Source organism: Leptidea sinapis, chromosome 11 (assembly GCF_905404315.1).
Source record: "Leptidea sinapis chromosome 11, ilLepSina1.1, whole genome shotgun sequence".
In the NCBI taxonomy this organism is placed as follows: Eukaryota; Metazoa; Arthropoda; class Insecta; order Lepidoptera; family Pieridae; genus Leptidea; species Leptidea sinapis.
The window spans coordinates 12274332-12296930 of record NC_066275.1 but is presented as its reverse complement, the minus strand read 5'-3'; the positions used below and the strand labels follow the sequence as shown (position 1 = coordinate 12296930).

General features: G+C 35.1%; 1 protein-coding gene across 2 annotated transcripts in view; it reads right to left on the bottom strand.

Moving 5' to 3' along the window:
- Positions 1 to 22599, bottom strand: part of LOC126966923 (NADPH--cytochrome P450 reductase) — a 49650-nt gene that overhangs the window by 8277 nt on the left and 18774 nt on the right. Inside the window, exons 2-10 of one of the 2 annotated variants that reach the window (XM_050811216.1) lie at positions 18068 to 18254; positions 17755 to 17904; positions 15830 to 15954; positions 15261 to 15455; positions 14136 to 14263; positions 12948 to 13189; positions 12665 to 12862; positions 11381 to 11544; positions 7986 to 8160 (exon numbers count right to left, since the gene is read on the bottom strand). In XM_050811216.1, coding sequence (XP_050667173.1) covers positions 7986 to 8160; positions 11381 to 11544; positions 12665 to 12862; positions 12948 to 13189; positions 14136 to 14263; positions 15261 to 15455; positions 15830 to 15954; positions 17755 to 17904; positions 18068 to 18254 — 1564 coding nt within the window. Of the gene's footprint in view, positions 1 to 7985; positions 8161 to 11380; positions 11545 to 12664; positions 12863 to 12947; positions 13190 to 14135; positions 14264 to 15260; positions 15456 to 15829; positions 15955 to 16061; positions 16296 to 17754; positions 17905 to 18067; positions 18255 to 22599 lie in introns of those variants that run through there. The other variant, XM_050811217.1, reaches the window with a different exon arrangement.

Genomic DNA, 22599 nt, shown 5'->3' with positions numbered 1-22599 from the left:
TTCAGATTATTTACAGCTAATTACTGACAGTAAAAGGTAGTAATTTATCTGTAGGTAGTATATTGGAAACGGCCGTAACGGAATAATCGCGGAGTGCGTTGATGTATCCGTATAGTCAACTTCATTTATTTGTAGGGAAAAAAATGTTTAAAAATTAAGTAAGTATTTAATGAGCCCTTATTTCACACGTGGGATCGTTGCACATTCAAATAATTATCTTTATCTCTGTTCTTTTGTTATATTAATTTATTCATACTAAACGTTATATTATAATATTAGTCCGAAGGCCAATCGTTTCTTACTTTACTTCATGATCTAATCGGTCTCTCATCTCGATTGTTTTCTCATTCGCGTCATTTTTCTTTTAAATTATATTCTTAAGCTTGACGGTCAACCGTAAAAGAATGAGTCCTTATTATTATAATAATAATAATAATAATAATAATTTATTTCTCTTAAAATCATAGTTTACAGCAGCTAGTGGCCGGAGTCACCTTTTAAGCAAATAATGCCTGTACCAGGTGTCTCCGCTCTTCCAATTCAGCAATGTGTTATATTTAACAAAAGTTTTATTGACATGGTGGTGAAATAATAATAAAGTTATGAAATGAATATAAATTTAAAAAGGTTATGAAATGAATATAAATTAACAATTTAAATATTTGGAAAGTTACTTTTGAACACCTTAACAATTACAGCGACAAAGATTTACAATTACGATTTTTAATTCTTATCGAACATGTAAGTCACTTTTTATTATTATAAACATGAATGATAAATATGTGTAACTATGTGTGAGTGTGTGTGTGCGTGCGATACTGTGTGTTTTTGTGAGTGTTGTGTGCGTGTATATATGTTAAGTGCGTGTGGAATATTTTCTGTCTGATCTATGTAAACATTGGATAAGTTATTATACTCTGTACATTATTTAAGTTGTTTAAGTAAAATCTCCGTTGCCTCATAGTCGAGAGACTTTAACCACTTCTCTACGATTTTTTTACAATCGTTATATTGTTTTGAGTGGATATGTAGTTTTTTATTTATTTTATTGTAAATTTGAGCTGAGAGACTATTGTATTGTGCGCTAGCAAACTTTGTTTTTGTTCGAGGGACTTTAGTTACATTAGGTTGCCTCCTACTTTGTTTATTATTTACGAGATATGGTACTTCTTTATGTTTTTTGATTAAAACATGTTTCAGAAACAGTTTCCTCACAGAGAGTAAACCGCACTCAAGGTAAAGTTGTTCTGTAGAATATCTGTAACGTTTGAAATACATGGCCTTAATCAATGCTCGTTGCGAGCGCTCAATGTCTAAAAACTTTATTTTTGCAGCACCTCCCCACACTGGAATGCAGTAGGTTAGGATGGATTCAACTAGTGCAGTATATATTCTCTTTAGCAGAGTGTTAGAGGAATCACTATCGTTCTCAGATTTGTCATTCTTTGGGACCACGTACCTCAGCGAGCGAAAAACCCATATTAATTTTCTGACTCTTTCAGCCAGTTGCTCAAGGTAAATAATTATGAATAAGATCTCCTTGTTACAGTATTGAATTTTATTACATAACTAGCTGACCCGGCAAACGTTGTTTTGCCATATAAAGTATAATTCACGCGATAGTTTTATAAGTAATAAAATATTGCCTATATTATAGCCTGTACATCATTTTGTTCTATTGTCAATAGTTTTTGCAGCGCACGCAAAAATAGGTTTTCGATTTTACACCTTGTGTTACAAAATAGCAATTTTATTACGGATCCCTAATTTTGAAAAAAAAACATAGCCTATAGCCTTCCTCGATAAATGGACTACCCAACACAGAAAGAATCATTCAAATCGGACCAGTAGTACCAGAGATTAGCGCGTTCAAACAAACAAACAAACACTGCAGCTTTATAATATTAGTATAGATTGGAACAAGAATCTAGTACCGAGTACTCTCTTTAAATATAGCAAGTTGTTATTTTTTTAATACTTTACTTCTGGGATTTATTACGCAAATTAAATTTTGTTTACAAAATTGTTTAGATGTGAAAGAGCGACGTCTCAAGCCAATATCCTAATAATACAAATATTGGTATTGAGCAGGTTATCAACTGCAAAGTAGATCCTGTAGATGAACCCACAACTTGAGAATTGAAGAAGACATATCAAGATTTATGAACGTTACGTCAATCGAACGGCTGGCTCAGTGGAAAAGCGGTCGCATGGAACGCGAGAGGTCGCGGGTTTGAGTCCCGCTCCGTTCATAAATTTTGTTTACAAATTTTATTTGTGTAGTTAGCGTTTCACCGGTCATACCGCAACTAGGAAGAGAAACGTGCTTGACTGGTCCAATAATAACACACCAGAGAAATAATGTATATCTTATATATAAAATTCTCGTGTCACAATGTTCGCTCCCGTACTCCTCCGAAACGGCTTGACCGATTCTCATGAAATTTTGTGAGCATATTGAGTAGGTCTGAGAATCGGCCAACATCTATTTTTCATACCCCTAAATGTTAAGGGTGGTCCACACGATGTTTTTTTTTAATTTTTTCACATTTTTTTTTAAATTTGTTTGATTATGAGTCAGCATTAAAAAATACATACAACTTCAAATTTTCACCCACCTACGATCAACAGTTACTTTTGTATCGCGATATCGGCAATACAACGTTTGCTGGGTCAGCTAGTATTATATAAAAGAGAATGTATGTTTGTATGTTCCCTAATAACTTCTAAAACTATTCGACCGATCTCAATGAAATCTTATGTAATAGATTCGTTGAAGCTCAAGGAAGGCTTACATATATAATTTATATGGCAAAACAACGTTTGCCAGGTCAGCTAGTTACCAATAAGGATGTCGCTAGCCTTAGAGAAAGTTTTACATGCCTTTTGAGAAATATAATATATATCATTGTATTGTTTAATATTTCAACATTAACCAAAATAGATTTCAGTTTTATGTTCATTACCGGTAGGAACTGGTATTATATATCGTCATATACCATCGCCTCTATAAATATAAGTCACTAAAGGAAAATATCGGTAGACTAATAAAAATGCACATATTTTATTATAGAAGGCAATGTATATTCGATTTATAGCAACCAGAGGTTTCTACATAGCAACGACTTTGTATGTAGAAACGACGTATCGGCCTCAAGGCTGTCTCTATTCACCAGAATATTATGTAAACTGAATCCTTGACGAACTCCTGGCACAGTTTTTGTGTTGCCTAGTGACTACACAGCCCAAATCTCAAACGTGTTTGACTCAGTCATGGATATTTATATGTACTCTTTATGATACATGAGCGTATGTTTCGTATATTTAAATAAAAATTAATGAGGACATACCACCATACATACAAATTACCTGATGGTATGATCACCAAGGCCCATACTGCTTTATAACACCAGAGCGTTGCCGACCTTAAAATGCCGAATGCGTCGAACAAACGTATAATATCGGAACGTATAAAACGGATTCAAAAACCGAAATCACATTGGTGCGAAGTGGACGAGGATCGACCCGGGGGCTCCGTGGTGATAGGCAACCTTTTGAGTCACCGACATTTTTTTTGGCATATTTAGTAGAAAGTTTATTCATGACGATATAGCACAATAAAACATAAAACAAAATTTAGAAATATCATTTTCTATACGTCACAAAGTGGTCCCAACTCAGCATATTTGCTGGTTTGAAAACCAGCGCTGGTCTTCCGTTGGGCCATTTGGTGACGTCGCCTTAAAGATAATTATATAGTAACTAATGCGTAGACTGAGTAAACAAGTATTTATTTCCTTTGATCTGGTTTCCTAGAACTTCTAGACCCAAGCTTTGATTAAATTAAGTGGGTATTCATTTATAGAGGGCGACATGAAACAGGCGTGTAACATGGGGGAATCATTGCTTTCGATAATATGTTTTGCACAATTAGCACGCTGTCAGTTGTCCTGTAGCAAAGTAATTGCACAAAGCGACGCACAATTTTCTGCCCGCTCCCCTTATTCAGATTTTTGTTAAATCCAGTGTTGTTATTAGCAAATATATTCAGCCTACATAAGCGGATCGGCTAATATATGTATACACGAATTGTATCGACACTCTGGCTCCTTCTCATGGTCAATATACTTCAGTTGGTGCTGGGGCTGTCGCTTCGACTGCCAGCAAATATCGCAAATATATCGTTCTTACTGAGTCTTAGTATGGCCGCTGTTTCAACCAACGGATCAGTGTAAAGTTACGCCGTGTTCTATTTATGACGCCCAGCATAGAAGATACTCAAATTTTCTTCTATTAAATTTGTTGTAATTAATAACACTTTCCAACGAGCTCAGAAAGTAGGTTTCATTTGATAACAACTGGCTAGGAAGGATCAAATAGGTTTTATTTTCACGCTAGACAATTGGTTTATATGTAAGGTACTAAAGTGGTATTTGTACATTACAAAATATAATAAAAGTTGAGTCGCTAATCATAATTACAGTATAAAAAACAGACATCGAAGAATTATTGTTCAATGTTGCAAAATAACCTGTCGTAATTCATGGTCAAATTAAACATAGTTGGTTTAAATACTTATTATTTGTAGTTTATATCACTACATTTACATTACACAACATATATTGAAATTACTGGGCAAATGAGACTTAACATTTTATGTCTCAAGGTGACGAGCGCAGTTGTAGTGCCGTTCAGAATTTTTTGAGTTTTTCAAGAATCCTGAGCGGCACTGCATTGTAATGGGCAGGCCGCATCAATTTGCCATCAGCTGAACGTCCTGCTCGTCTCGTCCCTTATTTTCATAAAAAAATATATTAAGTATGACATACCTACACTTGAGGTAGTTTGTTTATACTTATTAGTTATCAGTAAATTCAGTTACCACGGCATATTATAAAAATAATAAAGTGATAATAACTCTTTATAACGCCGTATAATAATATCCATTAAATATTATTAATTACCAACAGACCATAGTGTTACACGCATATTTCGATTTGCTTCTATAAATTCAAAGTGAACTTTGAAGCGATAAATTTAACGCACAATGATTTTATTGCATATTATATTTCTAATTTATTTTTATGTCGCAAGTCATTATAATAGTGTGTGTATGTGAGTGGGACATGACGTGTCAATAGGTAGGTACTCTAAACCATAGACGAACAATATACTGGCGTATAAACAAACAATGTATGCAAGAGAGAAGAAGATCTTTAACGAAGATACAGCAAGATAGAAAAGGAAGGCGAATCTATTGTTGCTGTAAGTCTGCCACGCTTCGAATTAGCTCCTCCACTCTACTCTCTCATTAAACAATCGAATTATATATAATACCTTCGTATTAATTATGAGATAATTTGTTTTTTTAATAAAAAAATAAATAATAAAACATACGCTGTGTTTTCATGGATGGCCAAGTTAATCAGTTTTTGATGGCATCAATATTAAGCTAGCTAACCGCTAAGTAACACACATTGACAAAGTTATTGGTCACAGATTCTCGGGCTGTCAGCTTGGCTATACAAATAAACGTGATATAAAAATATACCCGAAAATAGAAAATATGCAAAATATTAAAAAATAGACTTTTCACTTATATTTGGTTTATTCGTACCTATAACGCTTCCCGCGTTTATTTGACAGTTTGACAGTTTTGAACCTCGAGTAGGTACATTTGTACACAATAGTGGCAGTGACAGGGTAACGCCCACATACACACAGATTCTCGGGCTGTCAGCTTGGCTATACAAATAAACGTGATATAAAAATATACCCGAGAATAGAAAATATGCAAAATATTAAAAAATAGACATTTTGCTTATATTTGGTTTATTCGTACCTATAACGTTTCCCGCGTTTATTTGACAGTTTGACAGTTTTGAACCTCGAGTAGGTACATTTGTACACAATAGTGGCAGTGACAGGGTAGTGACACTTCCACTAGTTTTGTTGTGTTCCGTGGTATAAAGTCTATATATAACTTAACATTTAAATCCTATCTTGTTATTTTTCTTTGTTTAATTTAATATTCAAACACCAGTTACACTGGTAAAATGTATAAGGCTCAACAGACATTATTTCGCCCTATTGTACCTGCATTTTGTTGAATAAATAAATCATTCATTCATTCATAGGTATTAGCCTTATATTAACTTTATATAGCAGAATATCACTTTCAATGTCTTGTTAATTTCTCATTATTGGTGTTCCAGCTGAAGTAAAATTCAATGAACTGCAATAAATATAAGTTGTCTTAACACGATAACGTTATACCGTCTACTTAACATGCAAATATATATTATACTAATTTCACAATAAAGATAAACCTCACCTAATGCTGTTAAACATTTTGTACCATCCACTTAACCTTGTATATAATTCATACTAAGTTTTATGCTAAAATAATAAACATTGGTCTCCGCTGTGCTCCAATGAGATACCGCACTCTAGCTTTTTTATTACGGCCACTATTAGATGCTTGTGTGCGTGGCATCTTGACAACTCAATGGCATGTTTCAAATTTTGTAACATACGCTTCGTGTTATTTTACATTGATAAAATACAAAATACTTGCTGGTGATATGTGATCCCAGTATCTTTCTTATTTAGTTACAAAGTTCTACTACGCAACCCGGCACTGAAGTTTCTATTATTAAGTAAGTTTAACAGAACATGTGGCACGTCAACTTCACACATTTTTCGAGAATGGCTAGAGTACGCCTTCTTGGGCGTATTATTAGTTGCCGCACTGTGCAACTACGCCTGCGGTATCTAGTTGGAGCGCAGCAGAGACCAATCCTTAATCTATGGTTTTATGTTCCTCTACAGATCTAAATTTGAGACGTTAATTGTAAGCAGCTATAAAAGAAGTTCTATTAAAATATCTACGTATTCTTTCACTATTTAACAAAATATTATGTCTATAGCCCTGTTTTCGAACGTAATTTTAGAAATTTCTTTATTTAAAATATCTGCCTAAATAATTAAAATATTGTTACACACACCAATAAAGTTTCCACTATTTAATATACATATCATTCGAGCAGTCAAAAAAGAGTACAAACAAAAAAAAAATCTAAAATTTAGAACAAAATCAAACGGATTTTTGCTAACTTAAATGAGATTATATAATCACAAACTGTATCCTCTAATATATTTTTGAAACTGTGCGATCGAGCAAGATGTAAATGAATATCATAAAAGTTTACATTATACTTATTAAAAGCCCAAAATATAAATATATAATGTATTTTGAACATATTTGGTACTTGTAGTACGATATGTATTTTTGCCTATACAAAGGCTATATAAAATATAACGAGAGCCAAACAGGATTAAGTAATCCTCTCAAAAAAAAAACAGTGCTGACCGTTGCGCAATATTTTTATCGTATAATTTGTATACAACATAGATTATACTACGGTATAGACGAATTGACAGCCCAATAAAGCCTGGCCTATTTTGGTTCGTCAATGTGAACGTTAGCCAACCGCTTGATATTCAAAATACTAAGGAGCTAATGACAATTGCCAGTGGTGGGTGACTGTTTACGACTTGTCAATCAAAATCGGTTCCAGCAGCAATTATTATGTTTGTAGAAAAAAAAACTTTTCAAAACTAGATTGAAAAACATATAAGACGCCGTGTAATGCTTGACATATTTTTCGTGCTACCCTTGTGATCCGTCGAGCCTTTTCTTGAGACATATTTTCTCGTGCTTGTAGTGATCGTGTTTTTTGTAATAAAAACTCGCATTTTTCGAACGGAACTTGATGGACTCGGATTGGATGGACTCATTATTAAAAAAAAACACGGCATCGCAACTTTGGTATTAACGCGATAACACGGTAAGTGACGACTACGGCACATCACTATACTGCAGGGGCGCGAGGCGAGGGCGGGGGCAGCGGGGGGAGATGCTCCCTGCGCTCTTTACCCCAAACCGCGACTGCATTCAACTATCAATATCAATGTTGCCATACCTGTTGATAAATGTAGTCCTGATCCCGATGTCTGCAGCCGAAGTAGAGGATTGTGTCGCCGACGTCCTTGCCGTTCTTGCGAGCGAACGAGCGCTCCTGCAGGAAGCCACGGAACGGAGCCAGTCCGGTGCCGGGCCCGACCATCACTATCGGTGTTTGACTTTGTAACGGTAACCTACAACACAGAAGAACGCCGAGATAAAATTATGTCACGACTACGTGACTCAAACGAGTCCTAATTGGGGCGAATTTTGACAGTAAAACGTGTTGATCAGCCATTCTCCTCACATGATATATGTGTGTGCGCGGATAATATTATCAGTCTATGTCTAGGTCTAATAATATATAGGCTGTAAAACAACTACATGTTTAACGTGGGGGTTGCAATTGTACCACGATTTTGAACATAAGCATTGAACATTTCCTAAATAAAAAAAAATGTGGAGCGGATTATTTTCATTTTTTTACAATTAAAATGAAAAGCAATCCATTTTTAATCATAACTATCTAATTATCTTTATTATTAGTCACTAAAATGAGAGCATTAGAAATGTTGTTCAAATACCATTAACCCCTAGGTACTGTACATTACATTACAATGCTGGCCTAAACAAACTTCTACAAAAAATTTTGTTTTTTTTTTTTTTGCAAATACAAAAATTTCTCGCTAAAATGCCTATAGCTGTGATTCAGTTATAGGGAGCCCTACGACACCCTTCCATATTCGGAGGTATATCGCAACCACGCGGCCACTTTTGTTTTGTACAAGTAACAGCATTATTACAATTTGAAACTTCAAAAATTCTTTCTAAAATTATGGACATTATAGTCACGCGAGGTTAAGTTGTGAATTAATTAGCGATAAATTTGTGAATTATACGTTTGCACACAATAACAGTCATTGTAATGAATTGTCATATTTGCGTTTTTTGTGGGATAACTTTTTCACATTGTTTTTATAATTTTTATTAAATTTAGTAATGGAAACTGATCATCAAGGATTTTTTTTGTCATTTTGATATAATGGTGTTGATAATCACGACGATGATGAGACGATGAGACACTTCCCTTTATTTCTGTTACAGGTGGTGGAATATGTGATAAATATGTGTTGGTCTATGTATTTATGTATATATAATTAATGTAACTTGGCTCACATTCATTGAGCCGAAGAATTCTTTCCGAAGAATAACGCGACTTGATTCCTTAAATGAACTATATTACACGTCACAAACTAAAATAATACCTTCCACTTATTACAAAACCTCTAACCAATCCAATAGGTAGTTATCCACACGTATGAGTCTGATGAAAAAAAATTTGAGTTTCAGTTCTAAGTATGGAGAACCCCCAAAATTTATTCGGTCCATCTAGACGTATAAATTATCTAAGTTTAAGTTATATCTAGGTCGATATGACATTATCCTCACCCGCCACCTACCGATATGGTTCCTCTGGTGTTACAAAAGAGTATGAGCCTCGGTGATCACATACCATCAGGTGACCCTTAATTATGAGTGCTGGTTTGTCCTCCTCTTCCGTAAAATAAACTTAGTTTAAAAAAAACTTCGTAGTTGTTATCAGTTCCAATTCCATATCTTCACGCAACGATAATTAAAATTAGTGGTAGTAGATCAAGAGTAGGACTATCAATGTGTTGTTACGTCATAGACAATATATTAATTACTTTATCCTTAAAGCGATGTCATTGGCACCTAATAATTTTACGTCATCTTATGTATAAAATTATCGTGTCCCGGTGTTTGTTACCAAACTCCTCCGAAACGTCTAAGCCAATTTGTTTGAAAATTTGTGTATATATAGGGTAGGTCTGTAAGAAAGGGCTATATAGTTTGTTGCCCAAGTTCTCAAATCTGACGCATAACTTTTCGGTATTGACGTTCGAAACGTGGTACTAGAATTTTACTCAATAACTCATAGTTTTATCGTTTACTTTTCATTCAAATTCACTTTATTGTCTTACTCTTATAAGGCATTACTTTTAAGCATAATTTGGCGTTTGAATATTTTTGTTGCGTCACTTTACATGTTATATTGTAGTTGACATGTAAGTAAATAAATGAGAAAATTTTGTACATTTAAAAAATATATACTTATACATATAAAAAAGTTTTAAGAAAAAAGATTATTATATGCACTATGTCATGTGTGTAAGCGGTCAAAGTCGCTATCAATCGCATAGCCAGTATGAAATAATTTATTACAATGTTTCATTAGCAATACCTGATGATAAGTGATCAGCATTGCCCACACTCACTTGCATCACGAAAATGCTTGCCATACCCTGGACTGCGCATCGCACAAATATTTCCGTTCTGCATGAAGTGGGGGTCACCGCGAGACTATCGACCATCTGCCTACGTAGGATCATTGAATTTTTCGGTCACATCGTCAAAAAGAAAAGCGACAACTTAGGAGAGCTTCTGGTTGCTGGGAAATTACAAGGCAAGCGACCGAGAGGCAGGACTCCGACGTCACCGCCAATAAAAACGTCCACGAAGCTATTCACTATGCTGAAGAACGTAGCAAATGGAAAGCGATCGTCCGGAAAATTCGTGGAGGTCACGACCCTCAGCAATGAGGAAAACAACACAAGGAGGAGGACGTAAACTGTATGTTGTGTGCATTATCACACATTAAGACATCAAAATATATTTATTTACATTATTTAAATAACTGTGGTGCTGGAGAAGGATGTCGGGCATACCTTGGACTGCACACCGAACTAATGTGTCGATCCTGAAACAGCTGGGCATTGTGACTAGGCTCTCTACCATCTGCTTGCGTAGGGTCCTAGAATACTTCGGTCACATCGCCAGAAGGGATGAAGACAACCTGGAGAGACTGATGGTAACAGGGAAGGTGGAGGGAAGAAGACCAAGAGGAAGGAGCCCCATGCGATGGACCGATCAGATTCGCACTGCCCTTGAAACCAATGTCCACGACGCTTTACACTCTGCTTCCGACAGGGGCAGATGGCGGCAAATAATACGCAAAAAAGTACTCTGTCGAGATGATCACGACCCTCAGCACTGAGGAAACCGACGCGAGGAGGAGGAATAACTAATAATTTAAATAATATAAAATAACATAATTTGGGCCAGTGTTCTACGGTTAGCAATTAATGCCTATATTGAAAGACACCGCTCTTTCTCCATTTCAATTCTTAACGGTGATTAACGATTTTACTAAATAGTAAACGAACATAATCTTTGTTTACATTACTAAGTACTAATTAAATTTATTGGTGCAGAATAAATGTATGTGTTGAGTGTTGGTGTGCGTGCAAGCGCGTATGTGTTTTTGGTCCTGAGTATGACTGCATGCACGTGGGTGTGTGTGTGTTAGTACAGTATAATGTGGATTTATCGTACCGGAATTGTGACTTCCTGATGTAGACCGGTACTCGGGGCAGGGGTTTCCCCTCTTCCGGCTTATGCTCTGCCAGCCATGTTGTGGCCACTCCTTTGTTGATGCGGCCTGTTGCTGTCTTGTACTTCACTACCACCGCCGTCACGTGCACAGTTTCTGGATGCAGCTATAGGGACCAAGATATTGATGAATACTACACAAAAACCATAGATAATTTATTCATCTAGATAGAGTCTCTTGCTCTAAAAAAAACCGATGAAAATAGGCCAGGTTCATTACTTTAGTGTGCGTGACAAGCTCCGTCTTACACTCATGATTTGTATTTGGCATTTTGTATAACTGTATGTACATTTCTCGAAATAGAGGTTAAAGCCAACCTCATTTTTTTCGACGTTTTCACAGCTGTTAAGTATATCTAGACGTATAAATGATCCGAAACAAAAACATTAATATTGAATTTGTTTCCCAAGATAAATTGTAAAACAGAAAAACAAATGGTTCTTTGTCGAAAAATCTTGGATATCACCATCTGGATATCTGGCGCTCCTCCTACAGTGCTGTTATTTAGAAATTTTCTTCCACAAACAACAAAACTATGGAATGAGCATCCTCGCGCGGTGTTTACAGGACGATAGACTAATACGACATGGGAACTACGTAAAAAGCGCTTATACCTTTCTTATCTTTTTTCAAAAAAACCCATTTCCACTAATTAATTCATATAAAATCATGCTCTTTCATTAGGACATTCAAATAGGACACAATATAATGACACATGACTGTACTTTCTAATTTAATAGTGTGGATGTAGTTAAGTTAATATGATTATACATGATAAATTGAGAACAGCAATTTGGAGGATTTTCATTGATTGATAATGAGGTGCAAGCGAACAGAATATTGCACAGTTTTGTAAGTATTGTAGCAAGCATAATGAAATGCATTTTTTTATGATAATACGACACGAGACGAGCAGGACGTTCAGCTGATGGTAATTGATACGCCCTGCCCACTACAATGCAGTGCCGCTCAGGATTCTTGAAAAACCCAAAAATTCTGAGTGGCACATCAATTGCGCTCGTCACCTTGAGCCATGTGATTAAATCTCATTCTCCCAGTAATTTCACTAGCTACGGCGCCATACAGACCGAAACACAGTAATGTTTACACATTACTGCTTCACGGCAGAAATAGGCGCCGTTGTGGTACCAATAATCTAGCCGGCTTCCTGTGCAAAGGAGCCTCCCACTGGTAAAATAATATATATACATATAATAAGCACTTACTTTTGGGCTGGATGAAATTGAATAATATCTCGGTTGAAGTCGAGGCAGAAGTTCACAGACATGGTCCAAAGGAGGCTTACAGGATTTAATGTCTTCCAATATATGCACTATGTTCCTACACGCATCAACCACAAAAGATTGATAGAGCGCTTTACCTTCTGGAGAACTAGTGGCCATTAAAAGTAGTTTATTTTTATCCTATAATTAAAAATAAAACAAGTCATTATAAAGTTAAAAAATATAAATTGCTTATTTCCACCATTCAATTCAACCGTAATCATACCTCTTCATTTGAACAGTATTCCACTAATTCTCTCAGAATATGTGTCCGTGGCAACGCGGTAATTTCTAAATAGTGTGAGAGTGCAGTACGGTATGATGTCGGACAGGGGAATGGGTGTTTCTTTGTGCTCTCTTGATCTGTGTTAATTAGTGAGAATACTTCGTCTAAATCTGCACCACTCAACTCTCCTAACCGATTTACCAAGTCTGTGTCGTTTATTGGATACACAGCAACATGATCACCTAAAAAAAATCTTTAGAGTTAAATTTTATATAGTAATACTAGCTAAGCTTGGCACACACACATGTTTCACCATGATTCATTTTTATCACATATTTAACAACATTAAATATGTTGATGTGTGTAGATTTGATATTAGTCTATATTATGCAACAAAAAATCACCATTAATAAAAAAAAAAGGATAAAAACCCTCTTTATAAACACCACTCTGATTTGCAAAAGCTCATAACAATTCAATGAATGGTTTAGAAAGACATAGATGACAAGTATTATGAAGTAGTATTTTTTTTTTATAAAAGTACTGAGATTATGAAAAATAGCTTATGGAATTTCTTAGGTGTTGCAGGAGGGTTTGGAGGTGGTAATCACTTGCAAGGTGATCCCATGATACTTGTGTTTCATCTTACCATGCAGAAAAAATAACTTTTTCAGACCGTAGGATTCTCAATTCTAAGTGCCAAACACACACAGAATTGAAAATGTTTCAACAGTATCTGTGTTATTCATAAATGTGAAGTAAAGTTAATCCAAATTTTAAATCTTTGTCTTTATCTTATCTTTATCGCTACAGAATTACATGACAGGGACAGACATTAATAAGACATCAACAGTGCTATTACAAAAAAAAATTAAAACATGGCTTAGACAAGTGTTTTGTTAGACAGTGATCAAACGATAATGGCATTTAAAATGGAGTTTAACTTTTTCGGTTACAAAACAGTTTTAAGCTTGTGTTTAACTAAAACGTCCTTAACAACTTAACAGTCCAATGTACCGTATGTGATACACAAGGAGCAGTCAGGTAAACAATACCTGTGCTATTCTTTAGGCTCTACAACAGAACACTGACATGGCTCTATATGAGGACTGTTAAAGTGTTAAGCACAACATTGGTCTTTGACAGTGACATTGGACAGTGCAAATTTCAAATAAAATTAATACAAACCAGCCTCATATCTCATCTTGGATCCAGATATATCTAATTCTACATGCAAACATGATCTATCACCACCTTTGTGCAGCTCTCTGTTAACAGTAATTTGTGCCAAAAATGGATTCTTCGCATCAAAGGGCCTGTGTAAATAAACACACAAGTATTACAATAAACAATAATTTTTAATTTTGCCAGATTACTTCTTTAGAAATATATGTGATATAGAATTGTGTGTGTGTAAGATTCTCAGATTTCTATAATAATATATAAATATCCGGACGACCGAGCCTTGCTCGGATTTTTAAGAATGTACAAAACTTGAACAAAAAAAAAACTAATAGGACATCTGGATTCGAACCGGGGTCTTCTGCTTTCCGGATCACCCAATGTCCCATTAGAGCTATAATAGTCTTGTATATAGTGGCGAAATTTACCTTTGTATTCTAATGTTATTGTAGCTGTTTCTCATTCAAACATGGATAAAACCATTTTTTTTTAATTGTAACCTAGCTAGATCGATTTATCACCCCCGAAATCCCCTGCATACTTAATTTTATGAAAATCGTTGGAGGCGCTTCCGAGATTCAGATTAATATATATATAATCTACAATATATATATACAAGAATTGCTCGTTTAAAGATATAAGATATATACACATAATAACAGTGGCTAGGGTTAAAACATAGTATCCCATAGCATGAATAAGGAGGTAAAAAATATTGTAGTTGATAGAACTTTAGTCCACGATTATAATGCTACCACTCTTATTACAAGGTAGTGCACCATTTTCATAAATTCAAATATTTATATTCGAAATAGGACATGATATCACTTATTGAATGTCAAAAACCCATTCCAAAAAGAATGCCTCAGATCTGAGAAGAATCTCCTAATTAATGCTATGGGATACTAAGTCCAACCTAATTCTTTTATCTGCAAATTCTGCAAGTTAATTTCATCCAATATAAACATTTTTTTTTTAATTTTAATAATAATAACCAAACAAAAAACGAAAATTTCAAAATGTCTGCCCTAAATTCCTATACAACTTATACCTTACTAAGTTAGTCAGTCTTTGTATTTAGAGCATACCTACTCACATTAATAGATAATGAAAAAGCATTATTTTACTTACGGTCTTTGATTTTGAAGCGAATGTAGTCTAGAGATTTCACCAGTAAAGACATCATTTGGTGCTATTTCACCTGGTGGATGTGTCACTAAACTAAACTGTCTTGTCAGTTCTTCTTCTCCAGTACTTTCAATATTGAATTTTTCACAAACTGCAGGCCAAAATTTGTCTTTCCATGTGATAAAGTCATCTTCAATACTAAAAACAAAGAAATAATAAAGTCATACAAAGAGTGACCCCCTCAAAGGTTGCTCATTCAAAATATGAACAATTGAATTTTGCTCATAATAAGTGTGCCAATAGCGCCCTTGGCACCCCCTGATAGCTCCACTTGTTCCATATACCAATGTGTTTCAGTTGTCAAATTTAAATATATGTTTCATCAACATTTTAAGGTTAATACCATTCATGTATTAGAGCCCTTTTGTGTAACAAGTATGGGCCATGGTGATCACAAATCATCAGGTAACCCAAATGTATGTTTGTATGCTTTTACTTCCATTAAGAAGAGAGCACTACCATCAGGTGTCTTGAATATGATTAAGTTATACAGTTGAATATTATTAACTTACTTGGCATCATCATCACCTAGTCCACACTCATATACTCTTGTAGCACCTAGCTCTTCCATACGCTTGTCCATATAAATAGCAACAGCATTATAATGCTCATATGTTTTGTTCCCAAGTCCAAATACCTACAATAGGACAAATATATTACATCATCAAAATGACACATTACATCAATATCATAGTCGAAAAAATAAAAAAAACTGTAAACAATTACCAATTATAAACATCGTACCATGTGTTTCAATTTCGGAAAGGGCGAAATTAGTTTCCTGCTCAAATTTTTTGAAATAAACCGAGTTAAAACCTGTACGTGTAAAACTCCCACACCTAACATTTTGATTACATTATGTGCGCAGTTAATATTTAAAAAAACAATCCGCTTACATTATTACAACACATACTAACACAGTATTTTAATAACAGAAAAATAGGAGATATTTCGTAAAATAATATCACGAGCGTGAAGAATCACAAATCACGACACAAACAACAGGTGAGTGCTGACAGTGACAATAACTTTAATGACAATAACTTCAAAATCGGCTATCATCTTGATAACAAAACGTCAAACTGTCAACTGAGAACTGTCATTGTCAACATAGAGTATCTTATTCTATTGAATTACATAGAAACAGGATAAACATTTGGTAGGTATTTGATCGTAGTAATGATCCTTGAACACTGACCTCTACTATTTACCACTGTACTGGCGGCTGTAAAAGTGCTTTTGTGCCGGTTTGATATTCGCCATTTTGGCGCTGTTGGCTATATAGCGAGAGTCTGCGGTACTAAAACTAGTGATGACAATCAAACATCGATATGAAAACTATTTACATAAAAAAATTGTGTAGATTATAACGTTGATTCCTGAAGTATAAATAGCACGGAAAACGACCGAAACTAATTCAAAATGCAATAATACATCAGAGTACTATATGCTTAGCTCGCAGCCATTTCTATTATAGGTCAAAATTAGTTCTCTGGACGCTCGCAAGTGGCGCTTCAAATAGTCACAAAAAATTTGCAGTCAAACATAAGGAACAGCCTGTGGTACTTATACAGGTCAATGTCCTTGAATGTGATACCCAGAGTATATACCATGTGTTGCTTTTGTGGGAATAATATTCTTTTCGATTTTGGTATTCAAAGTGTCACCAGAGACTCCAAACACGTTTTGTGTTGTTATTTTAATGCGAATTGGGCTAATGGTAGATTTTTTTATTTAAGCACCTTTTATTTATTGTTAGCTGTAATGAAATCATAAGTAATCACCACGGCCAATGCTTTCTTACAATACCAATAAAATTATAGGCTTTTAGGGTCTACCTGGAATCTCCGCTGATGGACTCATTTCCAGATTTGTTTTATTTTTATGAAAATAAGGGACGAGACGAGCAGGATCAGCTTTTGCAATGCAATTGCATTGCAGTGGTGGTACAAGAATGAAATTTCCTTGAGATCCATATCGTGGATGTACGATTTATTTCTAGGAAATGAGAATGTAGTGGCAAACGGTGGTAGAAATACTAACCCATCCATTCGAATAATATCAATATACAATGAAGATTATATATTTCATCGGACATTGCGATTTATGACCGTCATTCGGTGCCCGTCAGAATTGAGTTCCGAGGCAATAAGATCGACCTTTCTTGTCGTATGGGCCATGGTTATAATTTTCCTTGCGGACGCTCAGCGAAGAGAGCAATAGCTGACAGAAATTAATTAATTACAAATGGGCTACTCTCGAGAGCTACGCGATGATTTTGACGACGGACAATGTGTATAGATTTTCCGGAAATTAGCCGCTTGTAGTTACAGTTACAGTTCTAGAATTGCTTTTGAAATAAACCGATTACTAAGCTAATTAATGCGAGGGCCTCTAATGGAGTAATTAATAAAGTGGCAATGTTTTTCACACTTACAGCATAATTCAATCCTGTCAAATCGGGTTCTCCATTTTTCAGCCATTCATAGAAGTCCATGGCATTGTCGGTAGGATCTCCTTCACCATAAGTTGCCACACAAAATACCGCAAGAGAGTTAGGAATGTCCTTTAATTTTGTTAGTTCTTCCTATAAAAATAAGTTTTAATAGTATTAGTAAGACACTTTGTTGTTATAGTCATACGACATATAAGTAATAGAATGAGGTATCTACATCCTTTTTTTTCTTGATGGTAGTCAAGCATCACAAAACGGCTAGAGGAAAAATATTATTTATCAGATAAATACATACCATGTCACACTCTTCTGGATCAGCAACCATACCCTTCATCTTGTAACGAATACCTTCTTTAGCGAGTCGTCCCGCAAATTCTTCTCCAGTACCAGTTTGGGAACCGTAAAATACGACGAGACTTCGACCAGATGATTGAAGTTTTTTTATAAAAGAATTTTCAGTCACTTGTATTGATCCTGCTGGTCTGTAAGAGAGGACGCGTTTCAATATATTGAAAAATAAAATACTCAAATCCTCAATCATGATGCTTAGAATGCGGAATGATAGATTATAATTTATTTTTGAAGTGAAAACTTCTTTAGCCGCGTTGGAGCGTAGGGGGGTTTGTCGCGTTTTCGACATGCTCATGATAGCAAGCGATAAATAATAAAAAAAAAAAAATATGTAATTAGACACTTTTTGGATGTGTGAAATCTCGTGAATTCGCGTTACAGAAATTCTTATAGCAGTATAAAGCTGACGAATTCTGCAACATATGATGTAGTACTGTGTATATCTTATTAGTGAGATTGAATGGATTTAGTGAAAAGTTCAATGTTAAGTATACATAACTGTGCAAATTAATAATTGTTTTTAAAAATTATGAAATTTTAATACTAAAAGTTCTAAGTCTTCTATCGGCAGTCTCTACAACTGCCAATTTTTTATTTTTACGCTCTTAGACTAAGAAGGACGCCGAACAAATGACAGCCACATCCGGTAAACTTAATGGCCAAACGCCTAGTCAATTTGAACAGGAATTATAGGCCATTATAGAAAAAAAGTTCTCCATTACCTTCCCCAGATTATAAATCAGACTTTTTAAAGACTTCTTGACTACCTAAAACAGTCTAATTGTTTTAAGATTTCTACAACGAACAATATTATTTGAAGACTACAGGGGAAAAACAATGAATGTCAATTGTTCGTTAAATTACATAAACTCAAAATAAAACTAATGAAAGTCTATATTTTTTTGTCTAAATTGTTTAAAACAATTTTTTTATTTCCATTTTATCAGGATTATTATATGATTCAATACTAAACTAAAAATAAGTAAAATATAACAAGAAATTCTTAGACAGTTTTATTAAACTTTAAAAGAGTCACACAGAAAAGTCCAAGTACAATGATGGTCAATGACATTCACTGTTGTTGCTAATTTTTGATCACAAACTCTCAACTTTGTGAAGCAAGGAACATAAGTACTTATTACTTGTGAAGCGACAAATCATTTAAAACTGGATTAATATACACACGTAACCATCAAACATTCCGCACCATGCGTCAGACTTCAGTCAATGGCGCCCGGCCCGCCCGACGTCTGGGCTGTCAAAGTTGACATTCCTTATTTTTGCATTTTCGCGCGCGGACGTTCACGATTCTTGACAAGTACAAACAAGCAATTATTTAGCTGTAACTGTGACATCGACGATTGTTGTTTCCAAATTTTTTGCTGAGGTTTGGGTACACACAAATGTCGCTAGATGGCATTGTGAGTTCATTTTTTATTTTTTACTGACATTCCTTGTTTTTCCCCTGTACTCTTTATTTGTTCTTTATTTTTAAATTCTCTGAGAAGTAATTCAATCAAGTATAGATATATTATGTTTTTTAACTATTATCATCGCGGAACTTGAACACAGTTATTATTATTATTAAATTAATATACTTATCGTGAGTACTCGTCATAATAATTATAAATTTAAAGTAGGTATGAATCATGCATTTATGTATATAAGTATAATGAAGTACCTGCCTATCTTCGATTATTATCTTATCTATTTCAGTAATAGAGGTAAATGTCGTACTAGGTACCCAGCTTATTCAAATAATCAGTAAGTACTCGTTGATATTATAAATAATTGTACGTACGTAAATATGCATTTTTTTAAAATATATAATTCAATCATCGGATGGAAGCCATGTTTGTTGTTATAGATATTATAAAATTAAAACTTTTCCTTAAACGGTTCCCAAATCACAAAAAAGTATGCTTACTGGATACACTACAAAATGGCACACCGAAAAAAAATAACAGTGCAGTCTAGGGACGCCCTAAACACGCGAAGCTTTATTGTATAAAGGTAATCGTTTTGTACAGTTCCGGTTTCCGTGTGCCTACCGAGTAGGTATTGACCTACCTAAATACGAGATCAATATAAACAAATCAAAGATAACAAAAATGTAATCTACTCTTATATTGCCTTTGTATTGTTATATTTTGTGTCAGGTTTTTATAATATTTGAATATTGTGTAATTTTAGGGTGGCGAGCGCCTACGACGAAGACAAGCCATTCTCAATCCCTATAAAGAGATGGTTAAGCCGGTTGCAGTACTTTTTATATAAAACTCTTCACATTTAGATCCGATTATTATTGAAAAATAACACCGGATATAGTGTGAACGAATCCAGTATGTGACGAATGCGCTAGAAGACACATAATGAATGGACGTCTCTTCGCAACGCCAAGTGATCGTAGCCATTCAAAGAGCATTAGTTCCCCACAATTTTAGTTTGCTTTGCATTGTCCGCGGTCAAATGGTTCGGAGCTGATACTGTGGTGCGCCAGACCAGCGATTATAGCATTACTTCAGCCGGCCAGACCTGCACTCTGTTTCAATTTGGCTTTGCCTTTCAGATTACCGCAGAATTGGCAAGCGTTCGAATTTTCGAGACTCCATATTGCAATACTAGGCGGAGCATAAAGAGGAGTGATGTCGAAGATCGGTGATAAGGCAGATAGGGTTTATTAGTGGTTAACGCGCAAATTATGTTCTTCGGGGGTTAAATTATACAAGGTTAATTTTACTCCGTTCTGCGAGCTTCTTAGGAGAGGACACGATAGAAGACATAAATTTCTTCGGGCACTGGTCTACGATTCCCCGAGAGAAACTTGCGCTATACTTATAGTTTTTAGCTGGTTTTGATGACATGAAAAAGGTTACATTTAAAAAAAATAACAAATTAGCTAAATGTTAATTCCAACTATTTTTCATTATTAATTTTTCGTTCTGTCAAATAAAGTGAATTTAATGAAGAAATTCGATCGTATCGTTTAGTTTATGAAATCAATATTGTAGATAAGTGGACGGGAAAGAAAGTCCAATAAATTGACAGATTCATTCATGTACTACGTGTTTACGGACGCATTTAAATACGTTGTTCAATGATTTGTGATATTCGTTTTTTATTCTTTTTTCTCATAAATGTAATGTAGCGATAACCTCACTTATGGCTCTCTTGAAAGTAGGCGGACTATTACCTACCGCCAATTGTATTTGGTTTTGGCCTTGAGTATCTACTGAGGCGATTTACAAACGAAGGTAGGAATGTACATACAAGCGCTTTGCGACCCTTAAGACTCTTTCCTACTAAGCGTCATCATCAGCATCAGCTGGAAGACGTCCACTGCTGGACAAAAACTTCTCCCAAAGATCTCCATGATGATTGGTCCTGCGCTGCGCTCATCCACCGTATTCCGGCGATCTTGACCAACCTACCAACACTGCATCTTCCGGTACGTGGTCGCTATTCGAGGATTTTTCTGCCCCACCGGCTATCTGTTCGACGGACTATGTGCGCTGCCCACTGCCACTTGAGTTTCGCAATCATTTGGGCTATGTCGATGACTTTGGTTCTCCTAAGGATCTCTTCATTTCTGATTTGATGTCGCAGTGAAACTCCGAGCATAGCCCTCTGAGTGACCCTGAGCTTTCTCATCAGGCTCATAGTTAGCGCCTTCAAGAAAAGCGCGTACACTTTCCTAAAAGGACGGCTACCCTGCAGGAATTTCTCTGTGTTACAGCAGAATGTGGGCGGCGATGTTAGTGTCACTTGTTGTCCTCTTCCATAAAAAAAATATTCGAGTCACTAAGGAGGTTTATAATATATTTGTTATAAATCTTTTTCAATGATTTTAGTTTATAAAGCGTGTAATTATGAGTGAATTTACACATGAATGTTTAGTATAAATTAATATTTTTACATAGATGTAGAGAGTTTAACAAAAATACAATGTTATAATTCAAAGGTTATCATTGAGGAAATCACGAACAATGTACTTGAAGAAGACGTCTCACCTTGATTTTTGTATCACGAGTTGTGGCCAGCTTTAGTCAACTCTCTTAGTTTATGATAAGCGTTTGTAGCAATAACACGCATTTGAGTGCAGGGTGTACTTTAAAATAAGCCTTCGTGTGTATTGAGATACTGTTATAGTTAGTCTCGTATAAGTGAAGCAGTGACCTTTCACTACTACGTTCAACATATTACTATTTATAGAACATTGAAGAATATTTTATAGATGAGGACTGTTATCGCGCTGACAAAGGGCAACTTATGTATTAAAATTGAATATGAATATATTATTATACAGCATGTCGCTATATTGGCGGCATTAAATGAATACACGGCTAGAAAAAATTAACCGTTATCATAAAAAAAAATTCAAAAAAATTTTAATATTTAAAAAAACAAAATTTTAATCACTTGTACGAACTACACACCTTCGCTTTCTGAACGGCAGTGCCAACGCTAGCGCTTGCT